Genomic DNA, 13,495 nt, shown 5'->3' on the forward strand with positions numbered 1-13,495 from the left:
TGAGGTTCCTGCTGTCTTAGGGTTCAAGAAGACAATGGGTAGTTATTGTTATCATCACATTATTTGGTGATAGGGTTAACTTTGGAAAGTCCCTTTGTTAGGGTTTGGGGTATAATACCCAGCATCTTGTGTATAGCTCTGCTACCAGTTGCTTCTGTTCTCCCTGGTCTAGGCTTTTGAGGGAGTCAACATATCAAAGACTCAGCCTATGTATTAAAAAGACTCAGTCTGTGTTTTAAGAAGTTCTAGACATATGATCAATTTTTCCCCTCTCATATTAATTAAATAGTGGTTTGTATGTCTACAATTTAATAGGAGTGTACATAAACACCATTCCCACCACCAAAAGACTTGTGTCCCATCCCAACCACTCACCCCACCCCACCCCCGCCACTCCAGGAAGCCCAATGGCCACCCTCCCCTTCACCACAGGGTTTTTACTTTGGTGCCCTGCTCTGAGAGCTCACTTTCAAAGGAACTCAATCACCTGGCCTTTGGAAATATGTCTCAGTTCCTTGGCACGTGGGACTCTCCATATGCCATCTCTGTGTCCTTATGACATAGTAACTGATTACCCCAGAGTGAGAGCAAAAACATAATCAGGAAGGGGGGATGTGAGAGAGGATAGGAAGAAAAGATGGAGAGCCAGGAAGAAGCAAAACAGAAGCTGTGATTCCTTTTCTGACCTAATCTTAAAAGTTACACTCTTTCATTCTGAACAATCCTATTGATTAGACTAATCAGCTGTGTGTAGTGCAAGAACTATCCAGAGGCATGGTGTGAAAATCAATAGGTAAAGCTCATAGAGTGCCATTTGGGAAGCTAGCTGACATACCTACTGTAGATTATTTATTTTCGTATCATTGTTCGTCTCTCCCCTCATCTTTCTGTTCCCTAGAGACTGAGGAAATATAAGAAGCAGTTTGTCCTCCTGGTTTCTTTCTTGAAAGAATAGGTTATTTTGATCAATTTTTATATTTTACAAATCAATACAAACTAGATCATGAAAACTAAGCAATTTACTTAATTTTAAAACACCAGAAACAAGTGGTCATAACTACCATTCTCATTAAAGATAGGTTTAAGACAAATATGTCTCTACCATCCCTATTTTTTGCTATATTTTGGAGGTTCCAGTAATTGTGGCAAAGTAAGAAAGCGAACTAAGAAGTGTAAATATTAGAAAGGAAATGAAACTATTATCATTTGCAGATTATTTTACACCTGAAAGGCCAAATTGAAATGTCCAAAGATATGTAGAATTCATATGAAAGATTACAAAAATGAATCATATTCTAAGAAATTTAAAAAAATAACTCTATATCAGTGATAAGCAATTTACTGAAGTCACAGGCAGAAGCAGAGCAACCAGCTGCTGAGTGCAGAGTTTTGGTTTGCTTAACCAGAGAGTGAATTCAGTGCTCAAGGGTAGAGCCATGGTAGGAGAGTTACAAGCAAACCACACTCCCCAGAAACAGTGGTATCAAGAAGAATGAACCACACGGAAGCCTCACTGGTGAACAGCCAGATTTGCCTGAAAGACACATGTATCCATATCCATTAGAGGTGGGTGAAAGTGATGGATGGTGGAGGGAGTGGTGAACAAGTGGCCACACAGAGATACATAGCACAAAGCTTTCCGTCTGTCGTTGTTAATAGAGCAGACCCTACAGACCAGAGAGAGACCATGGATTCTTACACCCCAAACTTCAGGGAGTTTAGGAGGTGGAAAGAAGGTGCTGAACTAGACAACAAGCTTTTCTAAAAACTGGCAGCTGAGTCCAGTAGAGCCAGTGTAGCCAGGCTGCCACTTACTGGGTTTGAGAGCAGGTGCAATCAGAAGTAAGTAGTATCTCACACATAGGTAGGACAGAGAAAGCTTTTGCCTTTTGAATTTATAGAAATCTATGTTACGGGGGTCGGGTGGTAGCACAGCAGGTTAAGCATGAAGCGCAAGGACCAGAGTAAGGATACAGGTTTGAGCCCCTGCAGTGGGGTCGCTTTACAAGTAGTGAAGCAGGACTGCAGGTGTTTAGGTTTCCCTTCCCCTACTCTCTTGATGTTTCTGTCCTATCCAACAACAATAATAACAATAGCAATAACAAGGGCAACAAAATGGGGAGGGGGAAAATGGCCTCTAGGAGCAGTGGATTCGTAATGCAGGCACTAAACCCCAATGATAACCCTAGAGGCAAAAAAGAAAAAAAATGAAAGAAAGCTATGCCACCTCATTAATTTCACTGGGGGTCTGGAGCAGCTGAGGTGCAATGTGGAGCCCTCTCTGTGAGCTGCTAACCTTCCTTTCCTATTTTGGCAACAAGAAGATCACCACAGGTTTGTTGTTGTTGTTTTCTGTTTGTTTCTACATTATCCTACCCTTTCCTGTATACCATGTAGACAAACGGGAATCCCAACACTACAACCACAGTGCCATCTGCAGGTAAACAGTTAAATCTAAGCTGGATGCATACAGAAAGCTATAGGCAACCTGAGTAGAAATAAGATGGCATCCCTTAAAGTGAATAAATTTGTAGGAAGCTTCCAGAAGGAAGCTTAACTAGAGGATTTATCAGAAAAAGAATTTATAATGATGCTTTAAGAAATTAGAAACTCCCAGCTAAACATAGATAAGCAGGTTCAAGTTTTTTTTAAAAAAGAAAATTAAAAAAAAAAAAAGCTACAGGAGTAGAAAGAGATCCTCATTAAAAAGACTGAAGATTTTAGGAAAAATTTACCGAAAGACTATCGGGATAAATATTTAATGAAATTTAAATTTAATCTGTAAATGGATCTTTTGGAGGATGAGCGGTAGCATGTTTGGTAGAGAGTACATGTTACAGTGCTCAAGAATCAGAGTTCAAACGTCCAGCCCCCACCTTCAGGGAGAAGCTTCACAGTCAGTGAAGCAGGTCTGCAGGTATCTCTCTGTCTCTCCCTCTCTTCCTCCCCATTGCCTCTTGATTTCTCTATCTTGCTCTATCCAGTAAATAAATATCAAAAATAAATAAATATTTTTAAAAACCAGAACAGTGCTTACCTGTGGGCTTACAGTATACTATTGATAAATGAAAAAGTTAATAACTAGGCTCACTATTGCAGAGGAGAGAGTATCAGGGTTAGGAGATAAAATGACTATAATCTCTCAAGTAGAAGAGGAGGGAGAAACAAGCCTTATGGAAATTAAATCTCACTGTAATAACTGAGATTCCATTAGAAAAAGAAATGGGCAGGTCTGCAGGTGTCTCTCTTTGTCTCTCCCTCTTTGCCTCCTCCTGGCCTCTCAATTTCTCTCTGCCCCATCAAGTAAAATAGAAAAGAAAGAAAGAAGAACAGTAAGTAGGAATTCCAGAAGGAGTACGAAAGCTGTAGAAATTCAAGAAAATAGCTGAATTTTTTTTCCAAATCTGAGGGGCACCCAAAATGGATATTCAGGAACTGGAAAAAACACAAAAATTCCTGAATGTACAATCGTCTACACTAAGATGCATCATTGTAAAAGTATCAAATGTCTAAATCAAAGAAAAAGTACTATTAGGGAAAGGAAAAATTGAACATATAGAGTTGATAAGATGGTTCATCTAGGAGGATGCTTATTTTGTCATACACACACACACACACACACACACACACACACACACACACCCCAAGTTTGAGCCTGTTCTGGAAGGATGGGGAAGGAGCCAGGTGGTGGCACACCAGGTTGAGCACACTTATCACCATGCACAAGGACCCAGCTTTAAGCTCCACATGCAGAGGGGGGGGGGTGCTTTGTAAGTGGTGGAGTAGGTCTGCAAGTGTTTTATCTTTCTCTCTCCCACTCTATCTCCCTTCCTCTCTCAGTTTCTCTGTCCTGTCAAGTAAAAGTAGAAAGGAAAAAGAGAAGTTTGTGTATATTAGTGGAAGCACTATCAGACTTTTCTGAGCCAAAATCCTAGAGGTTAGGAAAGAGTGGAACAACATACTCAAAGCACAAAAAGGTAAAAATTTCCACCCAAATATGTGATTGTATAAAAGTCTCACTCAGCTACAATTTAGAAAAGTAAGCATCTTAAGTCTGAACAGTGGCATACCTGGTAGGCAAATGTGTTATTGACATAAGACACATGGACCTGGATTCAAGCTCCCCATTCCCCACTCTGCACTAGTAGGGGGAATGCTTCATAAACAGTGAAGTGGTGCTGCAGATGTCTCTCTGTCTCTATCCAATAAATAAAAAAAGAAAAACAAGAACAAAAGACCCTTGCAGACAAATTAAAGCTAATGGAATTTGCCAGCACCAGACCAGACATACAGTAATTTTGTAATGGGGTTTCAGATTAAGAAAAGAAACAAGGGAACACAAAACCCTACGTAAGGTGATAATAGTAATGCAAAAATTAGAAATACAGGTAACAGTAGTATAAGATTACAATAAAACATGAAAGGGAGGGAAATACGCGTATAAACAGTACAGCTGGAAACCCAACTGAAAAGACCAAAAGAAATAAACAGGAAAAGAAGCAACAAAGATATAGAACAACCAGAAAACAGATCACCCACTGTCAACAAAAAGCAACCTCATCAACAAAAAGAAAGATAAAAACCACATGATCATACCAGTAAATCCTGAGAAGCATTTGACTGAATTCAACATCTATTTAAGTACTGGAACTAGAGACAATGAGGGTCCTATGCAGGCTTCCCTGTCTCTAGCACCACCTCTCACCCCTCTTACACACACACACACATACACACGCACACGCACACACACATACACACGCACATACACATACTCTCTCTCTCTCTCTCTTTCTCTCTTGCCAGAAAACATTTTTTTTCCTTTTGTCACTTTTATTTCACTAGCCAGTCTCTTTCTCCCATGCATCCCCACTTTTTTCTGCATACCATGAAACTTTTTTTTTTATTTAAGAAAGGAGACATTAACAAAACCATAGACTAAGAGGGGTACAGTTCCGCACAATTCCCATAACCCGACCTCCATATCCCATCCCCTCCCCTGATAGTCTTCCCATTCTCTATTTCTCTGGGAGTATGGATCCAGGGTCGTTGAGGACCATGAAACTTTTTATGAAAGCTACTCTGGCTGAAGGAAACTTTTGCCCACTTTATTGCTTGTGTGTCTCTCACAGTCATACTCTGACATGTCTGCCCACCAATGGAAGGAGAATTTTATTGTATTTCTAAGACAGACAGGCTCACTAAACTCTTTCTAAACCAGAAAGAAAAACAAAATCTGATGGTATGAACACAGTGGAGTTCTAAGCATTTTTCATGTTTCCTTCCATTATGTTAGAGGATAAATTCCTGGCTCAAATTTAAAATAATTCCTCCAAGCTAATAGGAAATTCAGTATGACTTACCCAGCAAAATACTGGGCATAGAGTAAGCTTTTTCACATGCAAAAAAATGTGATGCGTTCTATAAAACCTGTTACTTCAGATAAATATTTGAGGAGCTGAGTAAAGATAGAAGAGGAGGAGATGCAAGTTAGTGTTATAAATCTAGTATGCAAATTCTCCCTCTCCCCCCCCCCCCATATACACTGTAACTTTAACACTGTCTGTTAGAAGGATAAGATGTAGTTTTGAGCCAGACCAAGTTGGTTTGGACAGAAATTCTTACAGAATTATTAAGCCTTAAAAAAAGCAAAGGAGATTTATGCATCTGCATTTGACCAGTTTGGTTTGGAATAGGTTCATAATGGAAAAGTAATAAAACCATAAGAGACAGTGTCTTCTGAATACAGTCTCGCTTTTAAAAATTCTAAACATGGGCTGCCCCATTTTGCATTAAATAACTGTAAAAAAATTTCCCATTGGTAATTTTGGGAGGGTTTTTGTTGTTGTTGTTCCTTTTTCATTGATTATCAGCCAGCATAAATTTTAAGCTTTCTGTCAAATATTTTTTCTGGAGATGTTAGTCTTAGAAAAAGAATCTAAAGTGTTATCTGTGGTATTCGCCACCTCTTGTCACCGCCACCACCACCCCAACCCTCCCCCAACACACACAGTGTTTGTTTAGCTATCAGTAAAGTCTTTTTCTAGTGTAATTGGATAGGTTGGGGTTGAAAAGGTAGGGGGTAGCTGAATGTGTGCTAGAAGCACCTCCTGTGACTGCCAGCAGCCACAGAAAAGCATGAAGAGGAAGCACATAATAAGCTTCACCTCTGAAAAATCGGACCTAATAACTTTGCAAGTCTCTGATTTCAACAGGAAAGCAATAATAATAATAATAAAAGACTTTTCTCCATTCGCAATTACTTGAAGTAGTGTTATTAATCTATATGTAAGTCTTTAAAACTAAAAATACAAGCATAGCACATGGAGGCTACGTGATTTGGGGAAGGGGCAAGTGGGGAGACTGTAGGTATGTAGGTGGCTCCATCACTGCCTGTGAGATTGTCACTACTGTGCTTCCCAGAGAGATTGGTGAAATAAGTATTTGATTTCATCAGGTTCTTAACTTTCTTTCCACGGACATATGTTCATAGCACAGTTATTTTTATATAGTGAGAATGTGACCGGACTGTGATGGATTGTCTTTCCTGCAGGTATGCCTGCAGCATCTTTAGTGACCCCTGCTGATGTTATCAAGACTCGATTACAGGTGGCCGCCAGGGCCGGCCAAACCACTTACACTGGAGTGATAGACTGCTTTAGGAAGATTCTGCGGGAAGAAGGCCCAAAAGCTTTGTGGAAAGGAGCTGGTGGTATGGAAATAATTTGTTCTTAACTAAACCTTTAGTGCTGGGTAAATTTTTTCAGAAATCTAATTATATCTGTTATTTACCTTTTTTTCTTTTCTTTTTTCTTTTATTTTCTCAAAGCTCGGGTATTTCGCTCCTCACCCCAGTTTGGTGTAACTTTGCTGACATACGAACTGCTACAGCGATGGTTCTACATTGATTTTGGAGGAGTGTAAGTATGCCACAGAATCAGCAGCTAAGCTTCCACTGCTTATTTAATAGTCACTCATCATTGAGAAAGGTCAGTCTAATCCCTGTGATGAAACAGAAAATGTAGAGAAATGTTGAAATCATGCTGGCAAACTCATTTCAAAAAGAAACATACAACTAACTAAAATTCCCTTGTTCCTAATGTCTGATGACCATTTCAGTGGCTTTAGAATGTTGCCTTTATTGTGTGTAAAATAGATATAATAAAGCAAAAACTCAAATTCCTGCTCTATTTTCTCTCCTTTTAGGAAACCCATGGGATCTGAATCAGCTCCTAAATCCCGAGTCACATTGCCTGCCCCCAATCCTGACCACGTTGGGGGCTATAAACTGGCAGTGGCAACATTTGCAGGCATTGAAAACAAATTTGGACTTTATCTACCTCTCTTCAAGCCGTCAGCATCTACCTCAAATGTTTCCAGTGGAGGCCTGTAGGAGATCCAGACCTGGGAGTTTATTGTAGTTGTGTTGTAACTGTGGTAAAGAACACACCATCCAGGAATGAAGTGATGTCTCATTCCTTTCCCTTCCTTTCTAGTTCAAGTTTAACTCAAAGCTGTTTTATTATAAAGTGAAATCATTCAATTTCTGTGTGTTCTCGTCACCGGATCATTGTGAAATTATTCATAATTACCAGTTGGGCATCTACTCACAAACCTTTGTACTTGATGTATGGTGGAAATAGGTGAACACTAATATGATTTGGGGGGGAGGAACAACTCTGAATAGAAATTAGAACTATTCTTCTTGAACCAGGATATTAATCTCAGAGAAGTTACTGAATGGCAATCATGGTGCTCAGAGCAAAATGTTTCGTGTATGTTTAACTTGGTAGAAAAGTAGATGTCTGTTTCTAACAATGAAAGACACTGGACAAAATTACCAGAAATAGCCAACCTGGCTTCTGATTTTAAATATTCACTAATTTTATCTCTGGATTATATTATGAAGCTTTCATGTGAAACATGTTTATTTTTTTTTCTTTTGTAATGAAAACCACACTGAAGATGTTTAGTAATCATATGCTGTTGTTGGTACCAAGACTCTTGAAAAGTCTTTGAACTTTAGGGAAATGTTCTTGACATTTTATTATATAGAAAAGCTATGAGAAGTCTCCTCTCCTGGATGTGCTAGTTTGGGCAGCAGCTCATCCGATGCACACATAAGCTGATTCTCCTATTTTAATAAACAATGTAGAAAAATGCATGTCCCCTGTAACTGGTAAACTGTCCTGATCCCCTCCCAATCCTCTTAATTGGCGCCTCTTTGCTTTTAAAATGTGCTTTTTCTTGAATCATGTCAAATGTACTCTAATAGGTTTTTATTTAACATGTGGTGCCTCACATTAATGATGAAAAAGTTGTGTGTTTATGAAAGAGGAAATAAACTATTTTTAAAGCTATTGTTTACTTGTGTACATATCATGTGAATGATAACATTAGTTGTCATTCTTTGGACTCTATATGTTTCATCTTTGTAGGGCTTTTGTTCATACTGATATCAAAATATTCTTATTTTTAAAAGCAGTATGTGTGTCCTTATTTTCACTATGTCATTGTCTAGAGTAAGAACATTTAACCCTAGATCAGTGTACAAACTAGCAAATTGATGTTTGCTCTAGCCATTTCCAGTACTTTGAACAGTTTATCCAGAGAATTGAGTAATACTAAGTTTATCTGGTAGTTAAAAATGAAAACGTGTATGAAATTATGGCAGTTGTAGGTTTTTATCTTGCCACCAGGCTTAATGCTGGCACTCTGTGCCTATAGGACTCCACCACTACTTCCCAAAAGCCATATTTTCTTCTTTTTTAAAATATATTTTTTAAAATATTTATTTGCTCACTTTTGTTTACCTTGTTGTTTTATTGTTGTAGTTATTATTGTTGTCGTCATTGCTGGATAGGACAGAGAGAAATGGAGAGAGGAGGGGAAGACGGGGGTGGGGGGAGAAAGATAGACACATGCAGACCTGCTTCACCACTTGTGAAGTGACGCCCCTGCAGGTGGGGAGCTGGGGACTCCAACTGGGATCCTTAACACCTGTCCTTGCGCTTTGCGCCATGTGCACTTAAACCACTGTGCTACTACCTGACTCCCGTATTTTCTTCTTTTATTTCCTCTATTTTCTTCCTCTTTTTCATTTCTTTCCTTCCTTCCTTTCTCTCATTCTTTTTGTAAACACAGAAATAAAGAGGGAAAGAGAGACACCTGAAGCACTGCTTCAGCACATATGAAATATCCCCCTGCAAGTGATGAACAAAGGCTTAAATGAGGTCTCTACAGTAAAATTTTTCCTTTATAACCTGATATTATATAGGTCAGCAGGTTGACATTCAATATTGCTGCTCAAAATTTTTTTTTTTTTAAAAATCACTATCCATAAATCTTTTTTTTTTTAAGTGAGAAAAAATATTAAATGCTTATATGGTTTGGGGTTGGTTAAAAAAAAAAGGAAGGGGGGCCAGGCGATGGCGCACCTGGTTAAGTGCACACATTACAGTGCGCAAGGACCCAAGTTCAAGCCCCTGGTCCCCACCTGCAGGGGGAAAGCTTCACGAGTGGTGACGCAGGGCTGCAGGTGTCTCTCTGTCTCTCCCTCTCAATTTCTGACTCTCTATCCAATAAATAAATAAAAAGATAATAAAAAAATTTTAAAAAGAAAATATGTCTCTGACCAATGTAATAAATATTTATAGTTTACTTTTAAACACCATCAAAAGACTGTAAATATGTCTTGGAAATGTGGGTGATGCTCTAACAACAAAGAAAATATATTTTTTCCATCACTTAAAATTTTATAGAAAATCAAATATTCATAGTATAAAATCTGTTTCTTTCGTTAATGGGAGGTGCGTTGCCTTATCTTTTTCTGATTTGTTTTGTCATTGCCAGGTCTTCAATGCTCTGGATTAACTTTTTCAGATAGAGAGAGACAGGGAAAAAGATTCCACAGCATCAAAGCTCCCCCCAACACCATGGGGCCAGAGTGGAGGCCAAGTTGTGTGGCTGGGAAAGTAGACGCCTTTCCAAGTGAGCTATTTAAGTTTTCCACCTGTCTGCTTCTTTTAAAAGCTATTAAAGTTGGTGGGTGAGCACCTTGGCTTCAGTTACGAGTTGCCCATAGCAGAAAGCAATTCACTTTAGTAAATGGAAACCAGAGTTACCAGAAAGAAGAAATCAAAAGGTCTGTAGTTCTTTAAAATCCATGTGGAGGTGGTACAACAGAACAGAGAACTTGTAGGTTCAGGGTCCTAGGATCAATCCAACACCTCATGTGTCAGATTGATGTTTGAGCATTCTCTCTATATATCATCCCCTTCCCTTGCTCTCTCCCTATTCAATAAACATTTAAAAAAAAAAAATCCTTTGCTTACTCTGCTACAGCATAGGCAGAGACTTGAGACATTTTGAAGAAGGCCTAATTTCCATCTGAGTTCTGCTCAGTGGGTGGTGTGACTGTGACATCCTTGAATAGGACTGCAATCACTGTGTGGTGAAAACCACTTCAAATTTGTTCTGGGTTTTCCTCCTTCCTGAAATGACAGCACAATAGGTCTTCAGTGCTGTGGCTACTGTACTTGCAGCCGGCTGTTTCCCTTGACACTATGAAACTGAAAAATGTGGAGCTCCCATATGCATGAGTGGCCACCCAAGGGGCCCCACCTCCCTCTGCTCTGCTGACCCTGGTATATCTCAGCTCTGCACTTAGTCCATCTCATGATTGCTTGAAGGGTGGATGAGAAGCCTGATTTTCAAAGTGCTTTTTTTTTTTTTTTAAGGAAGGGGAAAAATGTGAATCTGACCACAATGTGAACACACTGATTCTTGGGTTCCAGTCATGGCTGGCTTTCTTGAGGCTGGGTGGCACGTTGTCGCCAAGCTCATGCTACACCTCATAACCCACAATCATTTGCTGAGCTCCCTGGGGTCGTCTTAATCCCAGCAGCCAGGGTTGCACAGGGGAAAATAAAAATTCTGGCACAGAAAGGAGTCATTTAAATGCTTATTGCATTTCAAGCTTCAGTTTTTACTTAGCTAAAATATTTACCATTGCTGGAAAACAATGTTTAAAATTTTGTGCTTATATGTTATTTAATAGAGTGGCCTATGTAAACCTCAGGATGCTTACTTTTTGACAGTCTTCTGGAAATGTTTAACAGCACATAACTCAGTGAGCAGTGAATGAAAACGGGAACAAATTGTGCTTGAAACTGGAACCTTCCCCAACTAGGTGTTCGACTAGTTCTATTGGAATTATTCAGGTGGAAGAGAAATCTCCAATGATGAAATTTGATGAGTCCTATATTGTGGCCCCATTCATTGAATTATTAGATAAACCCTCTTTTAAAATCATCTTGTGCTTTTTACCACAGAAGCCATATTTGTGGAGATAAATCTGTATCCTTGCCAGTAAGCAAAATCCCACTTGAACACCAGGGTAATCAAATGGTTTCAGGATGTGGATTTTTCCAGAGATTATTGAAAGACACATTCCCTGCTTGGTAGGAGCAATGAGATGTTCTTTCCATAATTGGTGCTGCCCACAAAAGGGGTGTGTTCTTTCCTTTCACCTTTGGGGAATAACCAAGGCCTCAGCAAAAGAGTTCTCCTTTCCATATTATGAAGATCACAGGGAAGTTCACTACTTCGTTTTTAATATCTGAGGCTGTTAAAAAGCATTAGCATCTATATGTTAAAAGAAAAAATAATGCTAGTCTTTAGTTTGAATGTCTAGTTTTGACTCCATAGGGCTAGAGACTATGATTCTACTTCCATGTGCCTAGAATTTAGTAGACATCTGGTTATCTGCATAGATTGGTGGATTTTTGAGAATGTTTTTCCAATGAGCAATCTGTGTTTTGTCCCTTTCTCTAAAAGCCCTTGCAAGCTGGCAAAATAGTTCACTTGAATAATGTGCTGCTTTGACATGTCCTTGATACAGGTTCCAGTCTGGCGCCCAGCACACTGAAGGAAGCTTTGGTGCTGTGAGACTCACTCATTTTTTATCTCTCCCTCCCTGCATCTCTGTAGGTCAGTGGGTGTTGTTTTCTCCGGGCTGGCTTCACGGGCAGGTAACAGATGACCAGGGACACATGGCTGAGCTGAGAACACAGTTTAATCTTTATTTATGAGTGGGCAAGCAGTCCAACAACTTAATCACCACACAATGGACTCCTCCAATCTCTCTCCTCCAGCCGCCACGTCCGGAACCCAGGAAATATGTAGGATAGGGGGTGGGGAGAAGGGAGAAGCGCGAAAAGGCAAAGACTAAACCAAAATCTCCCAGAAGCAGGGGGAATGAGACCAAACCAATGTAACAGAATGACCATGTAAATAGACCATAATGTCAAGCAATGTAACAGAGATCCCAGAAGCAGAACTAGAAGCATATCAACAAGTGGGACTACATCAAACAGAAGCTTCTTCGTGGCAGAGACTCACCACCACAACAGAGAGACTCACCACAGAGTGGGAAAAGATCTTTATGTGTCATACATCAGACAGAGGACTGATAACCAAAAGACACAAAAATCTCACGAAACTCAATAAAAAGACAAGTCTACTGAAAAGTAGGAGGAAGACATGGGCAGAATCTTCTCCAAAGATGAGATCCAAAAGGCCAACAGACATAAAAAAACAAACAAACAAATGCTCAGTCACTGATGATCAGGGAAATGCAAATAAAAACAAGATACTACTTTATACCTGTGAGAATGTCATACATTAGAAAAGACAGGAACACCAACTACTGTGTTGGTTTGCTTCTAAATTCTGCTTCTAAGACCCCTTCTGTTTCATTGGTTTAATCCCCCCTGCTTAACATTGTATTCTATTTACATAACCACTGTTAACTAAGCACCGTCCTGCCTCCAGGGCATTGGTTTAATCATTGTTTTGCATGCTTTTTTTCTCCCCACCCCCTATCCTACATACATCCTCTTCGGACCTGACACTTCTACCTCAGGATATATAAGGACAGGATTGTGATTAGAGATAGCTTAGACTGCGCTGTGTTCCACATGAATAAAGACTGAACTGCGTACCACTCAGCCATGAGTCCCTGGTTGTCTCTCTCTCCCGCCTGCGAAGCTAGCCCGGCATAATGGTCCCCGAACAGGGACTGGCACTATTAGAGGGGAAGTTACTCTCCTGTCCATGGTGGGAATGTAAATTGTCCCAGTGCCTATGGAAAACAGTCTGGAGATTAATCAGAATACTAGAAATGGATTTACTTTATAAAGGAATAATCCCTCTCTTAGAGATTCACCCAAAGAAAATAAAAACAACTATCTGAAAAATACTTATATACACCAATATTCATACCAGTGTAGTTTATAATGACCCAAATATGGAAGCAACCCAGATGCTCAATGATGGATGGCTAAGGAAGTTGTGGTACATAGTACACAAGGCAGTACTATGCAACTATTAAGACTAATAAGGTCTCAACTCCTTTGCAGTATCTTGTTCAGAACTTAAAGCTATTTTGTTGAGTGAGCCAAGCTGGAAAGAGACTTAATACCAAATGATTTCACTT

The 13,495-nt window shown here is 39.6% G+C and overlaps 1 protein-coding gene across 3 annotated transcripts in view; it reads left to right on the plus strand.

The window, feature by feature from the left end:
* The window catches only part of SLC25A13 (solute carrier family 25 member 13), a 221,104-nt gene extending 212,747 nt beyond the window's left edge, over positions 1-8,357 (plus strand). For all 3 annotated transcript variants that reach the window (XM_007532058.3, XM_060196194.1, XM_060196193.1), the window contains 3 exons: positions 6,551-6,709; positions 6,827-6,917; positions 7,204-8,357. In XM_007532058.3, coding sequence (XP_007532120.2) covers positions 6,551-6,709; positions 6,827-6,917; positions 7,204-7,390 — 437 coding nt within the window. In that variant the 3' untranslated portion in view covers positions 7,391-8,357. The remainder of the gene's footprint in view (positions 1-6,550; positions 6,710-6,826; positions 6,918-7,203) is intronic.
* The last annotated feature ends 5,138 nt before the right edge of the window (positions 8,358-13,495 follow it).

Source organism: Erinaceus europaeus, chromosome 8 (genome assembly GCF_950295315.1).
Source record: "Erinaceus europaeus chromosome 8, mEriEur2.1, whole genome shotgun sequence".
Lineage (NCBI taxonomy): Eukaryota > Metazoa > Chordata > Mammalia > Eulipotyphla > Erinaceidae > Erinaceus > Erinaceus europaeus.